This window comes from Bufo gargarizans, chromosome 5 (genome assembly GCF_014858855.1).
Source record: "Bufo gargarizans isolate SCDJY-AF-19 chromosome 5, ASM1485885v1, whole genome shotgun sequence".
NCBI classification, from domain to species: domain Eukaryota; kingdom Metazoa; phylum Chordata; class Amphibia; order Anura; family Bufonidae; genus Bufo; species Bufo gargarizans.
Window position 1 is genome coordinate 444,653,016 of NC_058084.1, and position 22,514 is coordinate 444,675,529.

Genomic DNA, 22,514 nt, shown 5'->3' on the forward strand with positions numbered 1-22,514 from the left:
GGTTAAATGCACTTGGTGTCACAGCTTGACGCACCACACTACTGAGGGTTAAATGCACTTGGTGACGGGCGCAGCTTGCCCCTGATGTAGTATATGGCCAAAAAATGAACAGACTATTGCTGGTTAAATGCACTTGGTGTGACAGCTTCACCCTGATGTAGGCTTTAGCCAAAAAACAACCACACCATTGAGGGTTAAATGCACTTGGTCGCAGCTTGGATGCACTTGGTCGCAGCACCGCACAAGACACAAAATGGCCGCCGATCACCCCAGAAAAAAGTGACTGACAAACGGTCTGGGCAGCCTAAAAACAGTGAGTGAGCATTTGAATTTCAGCAGCTCAATGATGCACAGCTGCAGATCGATCGATTAATCAAGTGAAGTCCTTTGGAGGAGTTAATCTGCCTAATCTCGCCCTACTGTCGCATCCGCAACCTCTCCCTACGCTAATCAGAGCAGAGTGACGGGCGGCGCTATGTGACTCCAGCTTAAATAGAGGCTGGGTCACATGGTGCTCTGGCCAATCACAGCCATGCCAATAGTAGGCATGGCTGTGACGGCCTCTTGGGGCAAGTAGTATGACGCTTGTTGATTGGCTGCTTTGCAGCCTTTCAAAAAGCGCCAAGAAAGCGTCACAAAAGCGCCAAGAAAGCGACGAACACCGAACCCGAACCCGGACTTTTACGAAAATGTCCGGGTTCGGGTCCGTGTCACGGACACCCCAAAATTCGGTACGAACCCGAACTATACAGTTCGAGTTCGCTCATCCCTAGTTCTCACTACTCAATAACCACAGAGACTGAACCCACCAGAACAGAGTTCCCTGTCTTCAAGGATCCCATAGCAGCTGCCTAGTCTGCCTCTGTGGTGTAAAAACAAAAGCTTTATCTTTTAATGAGTCCTATATTTTATCTCCACTCATAATTTTCCTATTACTTAATTCAGAGCCATGCCTACAGGTTAATATATACAAAGATAAAAGCCGCTCGGAAATAATTGCCGTCTGGACCATAAGTAAAAGCATTAGGGGCTGCTCGCTGTAGCAGGCAAGTGTTAATCACATATGGTGGGGCTTGGAATAGCAGCAGAGAATTCGCCCAGCCACAGAGTCTCCGAGGTCTCGGCTTTTGGCGGCTGGTTAAATGTTTAAGTCTAAAGATAGACTCGAAGTAACTTGGTCAGAATGAGCCGCTATAGCACATAAACATGTATAAATCGCATCCCTCTTCAGCCGTCATCCTTCAATATCTGACACCCTCGGCTTTAGTTTTGTCACTTCAGTTCCATTTGTCAGTGGTCTTCAGCTCTCCAGGTTGTTTACTGTGATTAAGCATCGACCAGATCTTCTCAACCACCACCCCGCTTGCAGGTCATCTAAGGATTTTCTGTTTGCTGAAGCTAATGACTCAAGGTAAAGCACAAATAAAATGTTAAACTTCCTACTGAAGGATAACCATACCGCCCTGCTGGAATAGTAAGTACAATAGTAGCTCTGTGGTTTTCACAAGTGGGATTTTGGCAGGAGCGGGAGGATCCAGATTTGTCTAAGGCAACAAACTATGGGGCAAAAGCTGTAGGACAAAGAGTTTTGCAGGATTTTACAGCGAAGACCTATTTTACCTGCATTCATACCCTATTGTTCCCTGTTATCAGTCGTTTCAGGCAATTGCGTTTAGGGCTCTGGATTACTGAGAGAGTCCATTAAAATGTCTTCTCCAATAATCACTACTTGATCTCACTCGTAGATGTAAGTTGGGGCACCACAGTTTTATTAGAAGACTTCAGACCTACTCATGTTTCTGTGCAAAAATATGACTTTGTGGGGTTTTTCTATCAAAATCACCTTTTCAGATTGAAGTCTGATACTGAAACTCCTGGCGATCAGCGATCAGTTCCAGCTATACATTTTTCCTACAGTGGCCTAATGCCCAGGAGGCCGTCTGAACCCTCCTCACGGCTGGCCAGTGTCCTGCTGGCAGTATTTTGTGATGGACTGTGGTATTTGGTTCTGTTGAGGTGGTATAATGTGCCACAATATGGTATTGCTGGTTCTGCCTTCCGTCAATTTGGACCCGACTACAAAATGGGGCCACTTTTAGTATTTTTTCCAGGGCCACTTTAAGTTTCCAGTCCGCCCCTGCCTTAGTATTATGGTTGTGGGCCACAATTGTTATATGGCGGAAAGGTTTGCTAGCCTATCATAGTGCTTGATGAGGTCTACTGATCAAGGAAAGATGTCCTAGGATCCCAGTTCTGCAATGGATCCTTGGCTTGTTCTTCTATAGAATATAGCACTTTTTGCTGTGCTCAAAGCTGTGTAGTCATAACTATAAGACTGAGGTTCTGTTAGGCGTTGTCTGCTAGATGTAGCATCATTTCTGTTTTCCATGACTGATGAGGAACCTGCACATGACAGAGACGGGTTATGAACAGTCTGATCCTCTCTCCAAACTCACTAGTGCTCGGTGATGTCAGTTCTTTATAGCTGCGTCAGGGGAATTTTTCACTTCATACATCAGGCTTGGACCACGGCCATATATAAGTTGGTTGGCCTGAAAATAGCCAATGTGCGGAAATTGAGCATTCAACCTGAATCCAGTCCTTCGTTAAAGTCTCTCGTAGACTTTGAAATGTGAGTTACCGGTGACTACAGCAGCTTATTAAACAGGCCGTCTGCTTTATATCAGAGAAAGCCGGGGTATTAATGTGGAAAGTGAGACAGTGCAGCTTCAGCATCGGGGAGAAATGTGACAAATCAATTAATGCTAAGAATGGGCTATTTTTATTGCACATGGACAATGCATTGCACATGGGAAGGATGAGGGAAAAGCGTCCTACAAGGCTTCTCAAACCTGGATACAGGCAGCTTTCGATCTAGGCTGCAATAGATACTAAATGCCTGTGGTCACGACCTTCAGAGCAATATATACAAGCCAAGATGTTTTTGCTACAACCATAATGTTTTTTTTTTTTTTTGTTTCCACGAAAATCTTTCCGAGTGCTATAATTACTTCCTCCGACTGCAAAACTTTTTGATAGACATATAACTTAATTTAGCCTTTAACTATTTGATTTCACTCCAGATGGAGTGCGTTAATGCAGTAAGTTCATTACCCCCTAATTGTAACTTCGGGGCACTGGCTGGTGTTCACAATAGATCCTTCTACTTACTGCTTGATAGGGCTTTTGTAGAAGTCTTATCCGTTGACACGTATCCTTTAAGATATAGGGACCTAAAATGGACCCGTGACCCACGCACAATATGTTATGGCAGTTCCTTAGCACTTGTTCTGCTTCATAGTATGGGTGTGCAAAATGGTATGATGGTCCTATAACAGAATTAACATTTCCCTCCCCCCCCCATGTTGCCACCTGAAATCATTGGCGCTTAACAGGTTGTGTATTGCATGCCCAATGGTGCGGAGGGACAAGGGTGAAACTATAAGAAGGCCAAGAGGTTGCATCCCTGAAAAAATAGCACAATAGATCACTTACCCCTTGATATTTGGGATGCTCTTTTATACATTTATTATTGGGACCGAGGAGCATCGACTTGGGCCTTTGAGGAGGAGATGTTTGTGGATTCTAGAATTGGGGTAAAGAGACAACACCATGATATGCTGTCTTACAGGCCACTATACAGGGATTCCTATAGCAAAGAATAAAAGGGTTTTAACCTATGCTCGAGTTAGGTCATCAGTATCAGATCCATGGGGGTCTGACTCCTAGGACCCCCGCTGATCAGCTGTTTGAAGAGGCCACAGCACTCCACTGAGCACTGCTAGCTCTCCCTAGGCCGGTGACATCACGTTCATCGGCCTAGGTGCAGCTCAGTCCCATTCAAGTGAATGGGATTGAGCTGCGATACCGAGCACAGCCGCTATCCAATGTACGGCGCTGCGCTAGGCTGTAAGGAGGCCTCCTCAAACAGCTGATCGGGGGTGGTGCTGGAGTCAGACCCGCGCCGATCAGATATTGATGACCTATCCTGAAGACAGGTCATAAGAATTGCATTCCTGGAAAACCCCTTAAAAAAGGGACCTCCATTATGGTGTAAGTTTTGCCAGACAGGACCCAGTGCTTGTTTCCTCCTTCACCTCTTTTCAGTCGCCCTTGAGCCTCTTCCCAACCTCCTTGCTTGCTAACGATGCAGCTTCTCTGGAGAGGAGAGTCCTACACGGTAACAAAGGGGAGGGGACCAACCAGGCCAGGGCCCCTGCTCTCCAAGGGCCCCATAGCAGCCCTAGGTTAAGGTAGGTATGAAGCCAGCACAGAATCCTGAAGGCGCTTTAAGAAAAGTAAAAGTTTGAGAGCAATATTTCTGGAGCAGTTAAAATTGCAGGGGCTTGTCCTAAATATACCTGTAGTCACCACCAAGGCAGAAAATAAGGGTCATTACATGAACAGTCACCTGCTGCGCTACGGTGTGTGTACTGCGGCTTGTGTGGTGCGAGCCGCCTCTCTCCGAGGCATCGTACACATTCACATGGGAGCTGAGCGAGGACAAAAGAAGCGTAATGATAGCGATGAGAATAATACAGCAACAAGCAAATTAGACTTATTTCACTCCGTAAGCCCTGTCATTTCTCTTCTGCAATCACCGCATCTTATCTGCTTTGTAGCTAGCGCCAGGCGATCAAGTGAGCAATCACCGCTTTTGGAGTGATATTGCGGTGACGCTGGATGGATGAATGTTTTTAAAGTACAAGGACAAAGGGGGAAAAAAAACTGTTTCAGATATAAACAAGGTGCCCTAGAAATGAACGAAAATGGGGTTGTACAAAAACAGGGCTTTTTTTTCTGGAAACGGCGCCACACCTGTACATGGGTTGTGTCTGGTATTGCAGCTCAGCTCCATTAAAATGAAAAGGGCTGAATTGCAGTTACCGCTCACAACCTGGAGACAGTGTGGCTGCTGTTTTTGGAAGAAAGTTGACATTTTTTTCTAATTTTTACAACCTATTTAAGTGAAAGCCCACTTTTGGTCAAACAGCGCAAAATGCAAAAGAGGATGAGCATCCCTTACCCTCTTTTGTCTTCAGTGAGTAATAGAGTGGCCACAATTGCCCCCCAGCGATCTCCATGGGAGCCGCTCACAACTCGCTTTGGATGCAGTATTTTATAAATGATAAAGCTGAGAATACCCCTTTAAAGAGCACCTGAAGTGTCTGGTTTAGTAACTACTTGCATTTCTCATGCAATAACTAACATGGAGCATCTTTTCTTATAACTCTGTTGTGTTATTCCTCTAGTATTCCTGCTAGAAGTTTAGGACTAAAGGTACAACTGAGTGTTACAGGTTGGGTCTGTGTCTCTGCTCAGTCTGGAGGCTCATGCACACGACCATGCACGGTCACTGTCCGTGGGACCACCGCATGCGGATCGTGGGCCCAATCACTTGAATGGGGTCAACGATCTGCATCCGATGATCCAAACCGCAAAAAAGTAGTGAATGCACTACTTTTTTGCGTTGCGGAGGCACGGACAGAAAACCCACGGAAGCACTCCATAGTGCTTCCGATCCATGCCTCCTTCCCGCACGGCACCACATCTCCCGGATTGTGGACCCATTCAAGTGAATGGGTCCGCATCCGTGATGCGGGGCGCAGACGGCCGGTGCCCGTGTATTGCGGACCCGCTGTATGCGGGCCGCAATATGGCAACGGCCGTGTGCATGAGCCCTGACTCTGACAACACTGATTGGACCGTCTTAGACTATGCAGTGCCACCCCCCAACTGGTAACACCCAGTTGTATCTTTCTAGCCGGTATAATAAAATAAATGCTTCAGAATACTTAGTTCATGCGAAACACAACGATTTATTAAAACTGACATGTCAGGAGAGGTGACGAGTCCTCTTTAAAGAGTGAACGTTATTGGACAGAAGGACAGAGACGTGAAAACTCGCTGGACTTTACCGGACATAGACCTTATGCAAGACAAACACTGGTGCATGCACTGATTTTTGTCCGCCTGGAAAATGTCCAGATCCCTGTCGTATCCCAATATAGTCAGTGGGGTCCGGCGGAGGATGGCAGTATCTGGCTATGGCGGAACAGCCTGCCGGATTTAAAAACGCAGATGGGAAAGGAGCTGTATTTAACTGGACAGTTGTCTTTCACCCTAGTCTCCTGACTAGTGATGAGCGGCAGGGGTCATATCTGAATTTGCGATATTTTGCAAATATGTTGTAGAATATTCGGCGAATATTCGCAAATTCGAATATTCATTATATTCTACATTTTTTTTACTCCAAAAATCTGCAATGTACTGATCGAATATAGTACTATATATTCAATTTTTTTAATATTTGTCATTGACGAATATTCTAAAAAAACAATATATAGCACTGTATTAAATATAGTACCATATATTTTTTTCTAGAATATTCGTCCTTTTTTTTCATCTGAAGTCATGATTCCTCCCTGCTTTAATTGCTTGACAAGTAACTTAAGCAGGGAGGAATCATAACTTCAGATGGAAAAAAATTACGAATATTCTAAAAAACTAATATATAGCACTATATCGAATATAGTGCTATATATTCCTTTTTGACCCACGCCTGTATTGATCTCGTAATATTCGCATATTACGCGATCATTACATTGCCGATTTTCCGAGTCAAAAAAATAAATTCTGAATATTCGAAAAACGAATATATACCACTATATTCGAAATATTTGCGAATTCTTGAAGTTGAGATATTCGCGTTAAATATTCGTAATTCAAATATTCGCGCTCAACACTACTCCTGACTATCCTGGAATGCTGATAAAAGGAAAAAAGGACCGGCACTCGCTTTTAGTATATAATCTTCTGATTTATTGTCACATCCCAATGACGCGTTTCGGCATACTCTCTGCCTTTATCAGGCTGACAGTTTAATAAAGGCAGAGAGTATGCCGAAACGCGTCAATGGGCTGTGACAATAAATCACAAGATTATATACTAACAGCGAGTGCCGGTCCTTTTTTCCTTTTATCTACATGGGACGCCTGCCCTGGGACACACGCACCGCCACTCTATTTCCCGCAGTGCCGATTGATATATTGTATACATATTCCTGGAATGCTGTCATCCAGAGGGCTGTGAATGTCATCATTCTAGTATGACGTGTTACGTAAATCATTGTTTGCTCCTCCTAAAGAACTTTGGACTCTTGCATCACTTCGTGTTTTTAATACTTCCCCGGATTAACTGAGTTTCAACTTCTACTTCTGTTCCATTTTTTAAAAGACAGTTTTTTTTTTTTTAAAGAGTTTTGCTATTTTCCCAGAAATAGTGCCATGGACTACGTCTGATACGTCAGCTCTTTCTCAGTTAGGGCTCATGCACAGGAACGCATTTTATTTACATGTCCGTTCCATTATTTTTGCAGATTTTTTTAATTACTCTGTATGCACACAGAAATCATCCGTATTTTTTGCGGACGGCAAAATACATACTGTCGTGTGCACTGAGCCCTTATAGCAGGGGTCAGCAACCTTCGGCACTCCAGATGTGGTCAAACTGCAACTCCCAGCATGCACACTTGCTTGGCTGTTCTCAGAACTCCCATAGAAGTGAGTGGAGCATGCTGGGAGTTGTAGTTTCACAACAGCTGGAGTGCCGGAGGTTGCTGATCCCTGCCTTATAGGAATAGAGCCGAGTTGCAATACCGGTCACCTCCTGTATACAAGGGAGGCACTGTTGCTGGAAGAAAAGTAGTCCCTTCTTCCTAATCTTGATAAAAAAACCATTTAATAAATTGCTCCTAGGGGCGTTCTCATTAGGAGGGAGATGTATCATGGGAGACATTGTTTTAAAGTCAGTTTAGCAGGAGTCTGCTTTGCCACAATATTCTGCAAATTTATCGAATGTTGCAGGACGTTTGATACATTTGTTGCATCTTTAAGACTAACATTTCTATGCCCCATTTTTACTGGAACAAAACAATAGGTGATCTTAGGGAGACCAGCTACAGAAAACACTGTGGAGCCTCATTTAAGAGTCTCAACACAGCAATCCAAAGTGCAAAGCTCCCTGGGAAACAGTAATATGCAAAATAACCGTGGAGCCCAGTTATGGGTCTTCAACACAAAGAAAGCCAGATATCCCTCAAAGGATAGAAAACCAAGCAAAGGGGTGTCCCCATTACAGAGATCACCAAATCCACCATATTAAGTGGCCCCTATGTCAAGATCCTGCTCTTTTACAAGCTTTAAGGATGTGACGGGGAAGACCTAAGCCAGTTATCCATCCACAGACAGCTGTTTCAGGGTGTTGCCCCTCATCAGTGTAGAGTAGGATTGTGGCTAACCGGGAGCAATGCCTTGGAGACTACTCAAACAAAACAATGGCTGATCTTAGGGAGACCAGCTACAGAAAACACTGTGGAGCCTCATTTAAGAGTCTCAACACAGCAATCCAAAGTGCAAAGATCCCTGGGAAACAGTAATATGCAAAATAACCGTGGAGCCCAGTTATGGGTCTTCAACACAGTGAAAGCCAGATATCCCTCAAAGGAAGGAAAACCGAGCAAAGGGGTGTCCCCATTACAGAGATCACCAAATCCACCATATTAAGTGGCCCCTATGTCAAGATCCCGCTCTGTAGCTGGTCTCCCTAAGGTCAGCTATTGTTTTGTTTGAGTAGTCTCCAAAGCATTTCTCCAGGTTAGCCAGAATCCTACTCCACACTGATGAGGGGCAACACCCCGAAACAGCTGTCTGTGGTTGGATAACTGGCTTAGGTCTTCCCCGTCACATCCTTAAAGCTTGTAAAAGAGCAGGATCTTGACATAGGGGCCACTTAATATGGTGGATTTGGTGATCTCTGTAATGGGGACACCCCTTTGCTTGGTTTTCCTTCCTTTGAGGGATATCTGGCTTTCACTGTGTTGAAGACCCATAACTGGGGCTCCGCGGTTATTTATCATATTACATTTTTACTGGAGTGATACTGAGACAATTTTAGCCACTTTTTAAAAAGTCGCAGTTGATAAATTGGACCAACAGGCTAACCGCGTCCACTTTCTCACCAGTTCAATGAAAAGTGATGCAACATTTTTTTGCCCAAAAAGTTACAAAAACCCCTATTTTTGCAACTTTTTTGGAGCCAGAATTCTGGAGAGCAGGGCTGGATAAATCCCCCCTTGGATTGTCATATCTGAAATCGATAAGCATGGAGGGAGCCTAGTTTTTACAGACGTAGACCGTTCTTGCCTTTGCACCTGTTGTCGCACAGCACTGTCATCAGTCTTCAAAGTCACATCAATGATATTCTCCTGACTATCTGATTGTCGCTCGGGTGGCTGGCAGCAGACCTTCGAGGCTTGTACTGAATTTTAATTAGACTTCATTTACGTACAGAGCGATCTATATTTATTACAAGGACCTCTAGCAGTACAATCCCTGCCATGAGCTAGACGCTCAGATGACGACGTTTTCTGCAAGCGTAGAGCCATGTGATTTCACTGAATACATTTTTTGTAGGTTCCTTCCATCTGGTAAATAGCTCGTTATGCCTTAGAAATGTTTACATGATGATTAACATTAGAAACAATGGTTTTGACAAACAGGATGAGTATAATAAATGTCACTTCCTGTCACTTCCGGTCTCCTCTCTTCTGACTGATCCCTTGTCAAGGTTAAAACCAAATCAGACAACAGCTTGAAGGGAACCTGTCATGGTGTCTGATCTGCAGGCAGCACATTATAGAGCAGGAGGAGCTGAGCAGATTGATATATAGTTTTATGGAAAAAGATGACTTTGTATAATTTGTATTTATTTATTTATTTTAAAGGCTATGGACACTCTTGGGACTTTTTTTTATTGCATTTTACTCATCTTGGACTAAAAATATTTTTTTAAATCGACCTTCATTAAAAAGGTTCAGTCGTTTAACGAGCTACAAGGGCTAATAATCAGTCTGTTTGCAAGCTGTCTGTTTACTTTGAATCCAGTCATCTGACGGCTCATATGTGGCTCTTATCTCTGATCTTCTGACCTCCTAAACACTCATTAAAGCTCAATTCCTAGCAAGTTGATAAAAATATGACTTAAATAAGTCTGTGCCAAAATTTACAGGATAGGTGATAAATGCCTGATCGTAGGGATTTGATTGCTGGGATCCCATTGATCATGCGGATGGGGGGAGGGGGGGCTAGAATGGTGCAAGTGGTTGAACATACATGATGTCACTCTGTTCATCTGTAAAGGACTGACAGCGTGGAGAGGTCAGACTCCCACTGTCCAGACACTTATCTCCTATCCTATGAATAGATAATAGGTTTAAATTTTGGGACACCCACTTTTACACTAGAGTTACACGGGCCGACAGTCGGCTGCTCGCTCAGTGAAGGAAACTGCTGTATTTACATGCAACAATCTCCTTCACAGCTATTGCGATCGCTCTTCACCTTAGGGTCCATTCACATGTCCGCAATTGTGTTCCGCATTTTGCGGAACGGAATTGCGGACCCATTCATTTATGTGGGGCCGCACGATGTGCTGCCCGGATCCGGAAATGCAGACCCGCACTTCCGGGTCCGTATTACCGTTCCCGAAAAAAATAGAACATGTCCTATTCTTGTCCGCAATTGTAGACAAGCTTAGGCATATTTTATTATAGTGCTGGCGATGTGCGGTCCGCAAAATACGGAAGGCACTTGTTTTGCGGATCCATTGATCTGCAAAAACACACACGGATGTGTGAATGGACCCTTACAGAATCATTATTTCTGGGCAGCAGATCACTGTTTAGACGAATGATCTGCTGCCCAGAAACGATCATCGGTGGTGCCTCCACAAACGACAGGATCACCTGAGAAACGATAATTTTGCTTGTTCATCGGGTGATCGGCGGCACATTTAGATTGGTTCATCTAAATCAGGGGCGCACAACCTTTTCTGGTTGGGGGGGACACATTGTCAGCCTGAACCAATTCCAAGAGCCGAAATAAAAGTTTAAGTGGTATACAACTGAAATATTGTATTTATGGCATATAGAACATACAGTATATACCATAAATGTCTAGTTACACTTCTAGTGCTCCCATCTAATGGAAGAATACATGAAAGATACATGTGAACAGCCACAAGACATAAACATACATGTCTATTGCCAGATGGTTGGGGGGCCACACAGAATGGTATTGAGGCCCCCGGGCCTCAGGTTGTGCACCCCTGATCTAAATCCATCATTAGTCAACTGCTGTTTTATACCTAGTAGTATTTCTGGGGAAATGTAGAGGCCCAAGTTCTTGTTTTAAAAGTACTTTAGAAAACGCTCTGTCCACGGAAAACAGAATAAAGTTCCATAATGAAGTTTATACTTGTGTCATGACAGACGGCAAAAAGATCCTAATCCTGGAGCACCACGATGGTCTCCACTTCAGTGCAGAGAATTGCAACATGCAAAACACAATTCTATACAAGTGCATGCTAAAAATGGCCCAAGGACTGGTACACTGACCTGTGGATGTATAGATATATATAGATGTGGCTGTACACTAAGAAGGAGTGACGAGGGAAAGGACATTTCTGGCTGGAGGTAAAGAGGGACATCTGCTTGGGTATGTCAATTTACACATTTTCAACAGAATTTATAAATATTAGAAACCCACATTCTAAGAGAAGGATGGCTAAAGTTTTTGGGTGGTGGGTTGTAAGATATAGAAGTCAATGTCTCAAAGTCGGGGACCACCCCGTATCAGTGATTTCAGAAAAGAGTTGTTACATGTGATGTGTTGTGGGACATATGTATACATGTCATTTACATCCAGTTCTTGGTTATAATGTAAATATTGACCAGAACTTTGCAGTCCATTTCTTTAGACTTCTTCAAGCTTCCACCGGTGAAGATAATGACCATCGATGGTTAGAGCTGCTCAAGTTTATTATATATGTGATTTTACTAATATTCTCTAGTATTCAGGATATCAAAACCCGGAATTGAGACTTTGTGTCAAGATTTGTCATTAAAGAATGTGACATTTTGATTTGGCACAAGATCTTGTTACATTTGGCTGGATGTTTGACTCCATCTCGTCCTGTCATTGTATTCTGCGTTGGGGTAGAGCTAAAGATTATTTTTAATACATGCAATAAAGAACGCCCTTTTGCCTCTCAAAGATTTTTCACCCGTTCCTCCTCTGCCTTTGCAGAACCACAATGGGAACCTGTAATTTTCTGTGACTTGGCTTCAGAACATGTGGTTAACGTCACACTAGCAAAGTTAGTGGTTAAATCAGAGGGGGAACAAGATAATGATTTGCCATCTGGCCGTAGACTCTGAATGGCAGCTAGATTGTAACGTGACCCACAGTAAACACATTGCTTGAAAACCTTTGTCACTTTACCACAACTCTTCATTACACAGCAAGGCTCGTTTGTCAGATGGTTCCACCCAAATAGTAAATCTAGAAAAGGAGAAGAAGGCCGGCTACAGTTGGCTTCACCTGCCCCACGAAGCATCTCCTGTCTGACTAGTAGAATGACCACCATCTCCACTAATGTCCTTAGTCAGCTCGGGTGAAAGTGCATATATAAGCAGTATGTGGGGGTTGCTATCCCTTGGTATTGATTATATCTGAACCAACAATACCTTTCAAGAAAAAATCCTAGCTGTCCAATCTGTTTTTGCACAGCCGTAGTCCTCGGGGGTGGGTCTGCTGGCCTCTACGGACAATAGACAAATATTTGTATGACATTAATTTGCATTAATGCTCAGATAGCGTTAAAGGGGTTGTCCCATCTGAAACATTGGTGGCATATGTCTAGGCATACCTCTATGACCCGCTCCCATCTCCAGAACGGAAACCTAAAAGTGAGGGAGAGCAGCTGTGCATGCGCAGTGTGCTCTCCATTCATTTCTTTCGTAGTTCCGAAAATAGCGGAGTGACTTCTGTGGGACTGCCGGAGATACCCAGGCCATCGCTCGGCTATTTTGGGCCATTCCATAGAAATGAATAGGGGCAGTCGTGCATGTGCGTCTGCTCTCCACTCACATCTATGGCTTCGTTCTGGAGATAGGTGCGGATCCTTCAGGTCCACACAGATCAATGTATGCATAAAAGTCTGAGTTATGTTTTTTTTTTTGTTTTTTTTTAAATAGACTAAAGGGGTTGTCTCATCTGAGACATTGGTGGCATATTGCCAGGATATGCCACCAATATTAGACAGGTGCGGACCCCAACTCAGGGACCCACACTTATCTCCAGAACCAGACACCCGAAGTGAATGGAGAGCAGTGGTGTACGTGTGACCGCCCTCCATTCATTTCTATGGGAGTTCCAAAAATAACTGAGCCAGCTCGCAGTCCAATAAAAGCGAATGGCTCGGCGGCTGCGCTGCAGTGCATGTTCCATTAATTTCTATGGGACCTTTGAAAATAGCCAAGCACGCTTGCTTTTTTCAGAACTCCCACAGAAATGAATAGAGGGCACACTGCGCATGCGCAGTGCGCTCACCTTAACTTTCGGGGTCCGGTTTTAAAGATGGGCACGGGTCTTAGAGATGGGACCTGCACCTATCGGACTTTGATGGCATATGCTAGGGATATGCCAGCAATGTCTCAGATGAGACAAACCCTTAGTTCTATGTTCATTTATGTAGGGCTTTTACTACACTACTGGAAAATGAAGCATTTGGAAAAATTAAAGGGGCTGTCTCACTTCAGCAAATTGTATTAATCTAATGTATTGTGATTGTCCATATTGTCTCCTTTGCTGGCTTGATTCATTTTCCCACTGCATTTTACACTGCTTGTATTCAGGGGTCCTGGGGATGGGATCTGCTGGGCATGCGTGCCTATGTGCACTCCCATGATCCTAGGTACAGGGAGGCTGATGCCTTTTCCTATAGTGTACAAGCACGACCACCGCTGCTGGATTCCAGGGTGGTCCTAACCCCTGGATGTGAGCAGTGTATAATTTGATGGAAAAATGAATCCAGCCAGCAAAGGAAGCAATATGAACAATCAGAATACATTAGTAAGTGCCTTGTATTAACTTTCGGTACATGATAAATGCCATTTTCTGAAGTGAGACAACCCCTTTAAGGCGATTGAGCTGAGATTAACAAAATAGAAACTTCTAGTAGTGATAAGTCAATGATCACACAAGGTGGTACTCCCTTTTGGGTTCTGCAGCAGGGAATATGTTGAGGCAGTGGCACATTAATACCGGGTGGCATCTCCCCTTGCTCTGATACCGGTGTGCTCTTTTCCGGTAGTATACATAACATGCAAAGACAAAGGTGTCATCTCATTTCAAAAATTCTCATTGGGACATATGGACATCTCTATGATAAAGGGACTCCCTCTGTGAGCAGCCCTTACCCTGGCATACCCGGCACCTCCACGTATTACATGTTCACCATTTTATATGAATTCATTCCTGGCTTCCTTGCATATTTATGGCCAGCAGAATTTCTCAATACAGGCATGATAAAGGGGTTCTTGAGATGAGACAACCCCTTTAAGTGTGCTGCATGGTACACTGGCGATAACCATTATACACAATACAACTTGTATTTTGCCCAGCAGAATGGCCGGAAACCTGGCAGATCCCATTACAGTGATCAGCAATGCCAGTATTTTGTTCCTTCCCCGGAACAGAATAACGGAATTTTAAACCTTCCACCCCCTCACCCACCTCCTCACCCCTCCTCTGGTTGAACTTGATTGACATACGTTTTTTTTTCCCCCAACCATACAAACGATATAAAGCTGCATTCACACAAACATGTGACGGCCATGCCCGTATTGTGGACAGCAAACCGCAGATCTGCAAAATCCCCACTGACTTCTATGGATTCGCAAATCCACAAGATGCGGCGAAAGATGCTCTGTCTCTTGCGGCATGGAGGCACACACAGAGGGGCTTCCGTGTGTTTCCACATGCTTCTGGGTTCTTGCCTCCGCGCGCACATCTTGTGGAACCATTGAAGTGAATAGGTCCACACCGCGATGCAGGCTACACACAGTCAGCCTGCAATATGGGCACGGCCATCACACCAGTGCATCCTTACAATGCGATATGTGAGTAACTTGCTGCACATTATATCTATCTCTAACCCCGCCCCCAGTGTAAAAGTTAAAATTCAAAGCAAAAATAAAATTTTGGAATAGTTGAAATAGTTACATTATTAACACAAAAGATCAAACACAAAAGAAAAAGGAAAGCGCCAGATGAAAAGAGAGAAGGAGAAGAATACAAAAACCTACTATTTCAGATTTATGTCTGGCTCCGATATCAGTCTGCGCTACCCAGAGAATCCTCGCAGTCGCACAGTACAAATATGATATGTACATGTCATTTGGATGTTATAGAACATGAAATAATATAACATTGTATAGCGGCTGTGCTTGGTATTGCAGCTCAGCCCCATTCACTTAAATGGGTCGGAGCTGTGCCTAGGCCATATGACCAACGAATGTGACATCACTGACCTTCATACAGCTGATCGGCAGGGGTGACGGGAGTCGGACCCCCGTCGATCTGATATTGATGACCCATTCTGAGCATAGGCCGTCAGTATCAAATTCTTGGAAAACCCATTCAACCTCGCAGGAGAAGCTGAGAGAAGGCCACAAAGCTCACTGGAGCTCCGCAGCTTCCTCAAGCAGCTGATCAGTGGGGGTCCCAGGGGTCGGACCCCCACAAATCTCATATTGATAGCCTATCCTTTAATATGCCACTTCTTAGTTATATCCGGTCCTTCCCTCTCGGTTTTCTCAAAGGTACAACTAAAGATGAGCGAATCTGTGAAAATGTTTCCCCCACAGGGTAATTTCTTATTTCTGTTCCATATTTGTAGTCTTTAAGACAATGGAAGGCAGGGGCATAGCTATAGGGGAAGCGGCTGCTTTGGGGCCCGAAATCAGAAGGGGCCCTTCCAGGAGAAGGACTATAAGATTTTATTGTCAGGGCCCCCTCAACAGTAATATACAATGGCATTATATACAGTGACACTGTAGGAAACAGATGGAGTGGCTGCTGGGCCTCGTCCGACTAGCCGCAGGAGTTGGGGGGTCAAAAAGTTTCTGTGGGACCCAGTAATTTCTAGTTATGCCACTGATGCAGAGGGTGAAATGGTGATGCACAGGTTTATATTTTAGCCTCCATTGTGTTATGGTGAGGAACCTAAAGTGCACCTAACCTTTCAACAAACACTTCATTAACAGTGTGTGTACATGAGGAACTAAAATATTTCTGGCCATTATGTTACTTGTATTTATCCAGCAATTTCTTTAGCCATTTTCCCCTGTGCCTGCTGAATGTCTAGTTTACAGTTCTCCCAGAGAGATGTGGGTGTAGACTAGCTCCCATCCACTGCTCACAGAAAGTAGAGGAGAGTCTGCTTCCTAACCCTTCCTTACTCATTATGGAGGACATTACCGAGAAGTGCTGTAATGTTGTGAATAAAGCACTTGTGCTGAGATATAAGCTGCCTATTTAGCTGTGCAGTCTTTTTGTCTGTGTCTCATTCAGCTTCTGCACTCTCCTTCCCCCTTCCCTCTCCATAGACTTGTATTGATATGTGTAATATGATACTTCAGCAGAGCTGATCCGTCCTGGATGGGTTTAAGACATATACAACCAATTAGCACAGGGGTAGAAAACCTCCGGCACTCCAGCTGTTGTAAAACTACAACTCCCAGCATGCGTACTTTCTCTTCTCAGAACTCTCAAAGAAATGAATGGAGTATGCTGGGAATTGTAGTTTCACAACAGCTGGAGTACCGAAGGTTGCTGATCCCTGAATTAGTATAAGAGGAGTGGGGAGGTAAACAGTTGATAACACGAGAACTAGATATTTCTGACTGATAAGATATATTACAAAGTTTCTTATGTTTGTTTGTACTATTGATTTATACAAAGCTGGGTGAAAAGTTAGTTTTCATAGGTAGCTTAAATGGTTACTATCTTTCCAATTTTCTGATTCTCTCTACAGTCATTAGTGGCAGCCAGCAATTACAGCTCCTATAGGGGTTGTCAGTGTCACTCAACCTTTCATAGACCCCTGAGTAATAAAATTTGCTTAGTTAGGCCTCATTCTCACAACCGTGTCCGTATTTCGGTCACTGACCGATACGGATACCTTCCATGTGTATTCTGCATTTTTTTCATCCCCATCAATAGAAATTTCTATTCTTGTCCAAAATACGGACAATAGGACATGTTCTATAATTTGCAAAATTAAAATACGGATGCGTCTGTGTGTGAGATCCACCAAAAATGCAGGTAGCACATGGATGAAAAATAAAGTTGTGTGCAGTGATCTACTAGGGTATGTTCACACTCGGCATATTTCTAAGGCAGAAATGCATTTCATATATTTGAATGGAGTTTGAGACATATGGGAAGGATTTCTATCGAGGTCATTTATGCAACAAGACTGCCACGTAAAAATGCCCTTCCCTGTGGGAGCTGTAATAACGCCTATATGGGTTGTCACTTACCTGCCAGAAACAAGTGCAACTATAGCTGGTCATACACTTTCAATATTTGGCCACCAAATTTTTAATTTGAATGACTTCTATTCCTAACAAACTCGATCGATCATACCCAGGTTTGGCCAAGCATTCATGTGTATTGGGTGGAGAGAGGAGAATGGAGGTGGTTTATCTCCCAAGGATCGGGCGTGTTGAAATTCAACATGTTCAATCCCCCCCCATTTACAGTTTTGCAGTGCACTGCTGCCTGTGCCCCATGTGAATACATTGATGCATTTATTCCTAGCAGGGTGCTGGGTCTTGTGCTGATGTGATGTCCCATCTCGTAGGCCAAGGATTACTATCCGAGACGGATGTCTCTAAAAAGAAACACAATTTCCATCCTAATTATAACCTATGACTTGCACTAGACACGGGATTGCAGTAAATATTTATTGCGGTGGATTTCACATGGTCTGAATGTTTTTCTTTGGCATCTGTTATTTTGCTTAAGTAATATTATGCTAAGATAAGTTTATTTGATTTGAAGGCTGATTTCACATGGGAGATGTTTCTGTCCTGCTGCTGTCCGAGCTTAGAATGGACAAAACCCGGACTGAAAACAATTCAAATAAATGGGTCTATGTATAGTGCTGTGCAGATGTTTCAGGCAGGTGTGGAAAAAGGCTGCAAAGTGAGAATTCTTTCAAAAAGTGTTTTAGTTAATCAGTTAACAAAGTCCAATGAGCAAAAGAGAACTCTAAATCCAATCAAAATTTGGGGTGACTTCTTATTGGGGTCCTGTGTAGAATACATTTAAAATATTAACATTACTATTTTTGAAAGCATTTTTACTTTGCAGCTTTTTTTCCACACCTGCCTAAAACCACAGCTCCGTGCAGAGAACTCTGCAGCATTCTCTCTTTTTTTCCTGCAAGACTCATCCAGTCATATGTCACTGTATGGCTGGACCCTTAAAACTCGCTGTCAAGAGCACAGACAAATCAGCCATCTTACAGAGACCATACGGGGGTTAATTAAGAATCCAGAACCAGTGCCACTTCTGTCTGTGGTGGGCTAAACTTGGTTTTGCAGATCATCCCCTTTGCAGTGTATGAAACTGACCTACAATGCTAGGACAGGACCTCCATGGTGCTGTTTCAAGAAAAAAAAGAAAATTGTACTGCAATTTTGTGATATCTCCTTATTCCATCTCGTCAAGATGGAGTGAAGAGCATGGAAGCCTAAGGCCTCTTTCAGACGGGCGTTGCGGGAAAATGTGTGGGTGCGTTGCGGGAACACGCGCGATTTTTCCGCACAAGTGCAAAACATTGTAATGCGTTTTGCACTCGCGTGAGGAAAATTGTGCATGTTTGGTACCCAAACCCGAACTTCTTCACAGAAGTTCGGGCTTGGGATCGGTGTTCTGTAGATTGTATTATTTTCCCTTATAACATGGTTATAAGGGAAAATAATAGCATTCTGAATACAGAATGCATAGTAAAATAGCACTGGAGGGGTTAAAAAAATAAATAAATAATTAAACTCACCTTAGTCCACTTGATCGCGAAGCCGACATCTCCTTCTGTCTTCATCTTAGCTTTGTGGAGGAACAGGATCTGTGGTGACGTCACTCCGGTCATCACATGATCAATCACATGATCTTTTACCATGGTGATGGATCATGTGATGACCGGAGTGACATCACCACAGGTCCTTTTCCTGCACACAGCACAGAAGACAGACAGAAGGAGATGATGGGCAGCACGAGCAAGTGGATTAAGGAGAGTTAAATTAGTTTTCATTTTTTTTTAACCCCTCCAGCGCTATTGTACTATGCATTCTGTATTCAGAATGCTATTATTTTCCCTTATAACCATGTTATAAGGGAAAATAATAATGATCGGGTCTCCATCCCGATCGTCTCCTAGCAACCGTGCGTGAAAATCGCACCGCATCCGCACTTGCTTGCGGATGCTTTTGATTTTCACGCAACCCCATTCATTTCTATGGGGCCTGCGTTACGTGAAAAACGCACAAAATAAAGCATGCTGCGATTTTCACGCAACGCATAAGTGATGCGTGAAAATCACAGCTCATGTGAACAGCCCCATAGAAATGAATGGGTCGGGATTCAGTGTGGGTGCAATGCGTTCAACTCACGCATCGCATCCGCGCGGAATACTCGCCCGTGTGAAAGGGGCCTAAGAGTTCCTCACTGCTGAAGCTTTGCTATAATGTATCCAATATAAGCATCCTGGATTCCACCCCAATACCTACAAACATGATGGCCAAAATTATAACCTTCCAGGGCTGGTTACAATTGTAGCAAACAACAAAAATAGTGTAATTCTTCATAGAGATTAATCAAATCCATCCGGTATCTGTGGTTTCTCAATCTCTGTTTCTGTGAATAATATTTCTTCTCATTGAACATGAGATCAGAAGCATCCATAGGCTGTGTGTGGTATGGCAGCTCAGCCCCATGCCTTGTAATAAGGTGACCTCTATTGAATACCCAATATCTTGCACCTATAACTTATCCAGAGAGGAAATGTTAAAAGTTAATTAAAATGTATTACCTGACCTTTTATAATGTTTCTGTGAGTGGATTAAGATATTGATCAGTATGAAATCTCTAAAACGTTCTTCTTGTTTCCACCAGATGCAAAGAGATATTGCCTACAACGTTCGAGAAGGCCCGGTAGTCCACCGGCCTGGATCAGCCACATACCCCTCTCATGGAGGCCCAATATCTCCACCTCCTACCCCTGTGCCACATTCCATGCCACCTTCTCCATCCAGGATTCCATACGGTGGGGGGCGTCCACCGGTTGGACAGACTAACACAACAATGCCAAGGGAAAGGTTGTCCAGCTTGCCTGTCTCAAGATCTATATCTCCTAGCCCCAGTGCCATCTTGGAAAGGAGGGACGTGAAACCAGATGAGGATATGGGCAACAAAAATCTCCAACTGATGCGAAATGACAGCATGTATACGGATCCCTACATGTACCACGAAGGCCGGATGAGCATCGCTTCTTCACATGGCGGGCACCCCCTTGACATGCCAGATCACCTTATTGCTTTTCACAGAGGGTCGATGAGGTCTTCAAGCACTTATTCAAACACTTCTATGCAAGTGGAAATGATGGAACAATCGGTCTATCGACAAAAGAATCGGAAACACTCAGAAAGTCATTTGCCAGCCCTTGGATCTAAAACTCCTCCAGCCTCACCTCACAGAGTGACTGACATAAGGATGATGGAGATGCATGGTCATAATCCTCATGGACCTCCCCATGGTATACACAGTGAGAGGTCTTCTCCAATACGACAGTCCTTTAAAAAAGATCAGGGTCCTGGAGTATTTGTCGAGGCCAAAGTCCGGAACACTGGTGGAATACTTGGTATGGCTGATATAGTCCCATCTCCTACTGAGAAGCAAATGTATGCTGGATATGGAGCTCCCAAAGATAATTATACACGGTAAGGATGCAGATACAGGTAGACAACCAAGTGTTGCAGACATTCATAATTATATGCTAAATTGAAGTCCAAAGTGTGATGATGAGGACTAGTGATGAGCGAAGCAAATCTTCGGTTCGGGTTGTGGTATAATGTGAATTGCGTTATGGATTCTGTTACCACATACCATAACGCAATTCCATGACGGAATTCATAATGCATTCTGTCATAATAGAAGTCTATGGCCTTCATAACGGATCCGTCCGGTTTCCGTTTTGCTGGAGTCCTCTCCTGCATAACGGAAACCGGACGGATCCGTTTTGCAGCCCATAGACTTCTATTATGACGGAATGAATAACTGAATGCCTCTAAAGGCATTCCGTTATGTATTCCGTCATGGAATTGCGTTATGGTCCGTTGTTATTGAATCCATAACGCAATTCACATTATACCACAACCCGAACCGAAAACGAATTTCAAAACATGAAATTCGCTCATCCCTAATGAGGACCATAGTAAATCGGCAATTTCCTAGATGTCTTACTGGAAAATTGTACTGTCCTTGCCGTTACACTTACTGTTTCTTCTACCCCTTTATCGAGGATCCTCATGTCTAGTGATGAGCGAATTATTTAGAAAATTTGATTCCGCTGCTTTGTCGAATTTTACTAAAAAATTAGCTCTGTGACGAATTACGGAGCGCATTAGCGCATTTCTTTGTAATTTTTTATTCAGGGAGTGGCGATTGGGCCGCTCCCCATCATTGTACCCCTCAGATGGTGCGTTCATAGCTGATTGCGGCATCTGACAGCAATAACACAGTGTAAAATAAATTAAAATAAATAAAAAATCATACTTACCTTATCCAGTTGATTGTGACGAGCCGGCCACCGCCATCTTGAGTGAAGATCATCACGTTAGCCGGTGTGGTTACGTGATACGTCACCGCACGCGGGATTTCGGACGACATCTTAAATCAAGATGGCGGCGGCCGGCTCATCGCAATCATATGGGTATTTTTTTAAATGTTTTAAATTTTTTACCTGCATTCAGGGAAAATCTATTCACTACCACGAAGCACGAGGAAATTCGGCTTTGCGGCACATCGAATTTTCCCTAAAATTCGGATCTATTCGCTCAACACCACTCATGTCCTTAGAATATACAGTATATGCAAATTTAGACCAGAAGACGAGAGACTACTTTGTAGCATTAGCAAACAATCACAGTAAGGCCTCTTTCACACGACCATTTTTTTTTTCGTTTATTTGCCGTTTTTTGCTTTCCGTTTTACGGAACCATTCATTAAAATAGTTACGCAAAAAAAACTGAATGTACTCCGTATGCATTCCGTTTCCGTATTTCCTTTTTTCTGTTCCGTTGAAAGATAGAAAATGTCCTATTATTGCCCGCAAATCAAGTTCCGCGGCTACATTCAAGTCAATGGGTCCGCAAAAAAAAAAAACGGAACACATACGAAAATGCATCCGTATGTCTTCCGTATCCGTTCTGTTTTTGTGGAACCATCTATGGAAAATGTTATGCCCAGCCCAATTTTTTCCATGTAATTACTGTATACTGTATATACCATACGGAAAAACAGAACGGAAAAACGGAACAGAAACGG

At 43.6% G+C, this 22,514-nt stretch overlaps 1 protein-coding gene across 1 annotated transcript in view; it reads left to right on the forward strand.

Annotated features, from left to right (window-relative positions):
* KIAA1217 (KIAA1217 ortholog) overlaps positions 1–22,514 on the forward strand; it is a 414,351-nt gene that overhangs the window by 342,486 nt on the left and 49,351 nt on the right. Inside the window, 1 exon segment of the mRNA XM_044293610.1 lies at positions 20,085–20,908. Coding sequence (XP_044149545.1) covers positions 20,085–20,908 — 824 coding nt within the window.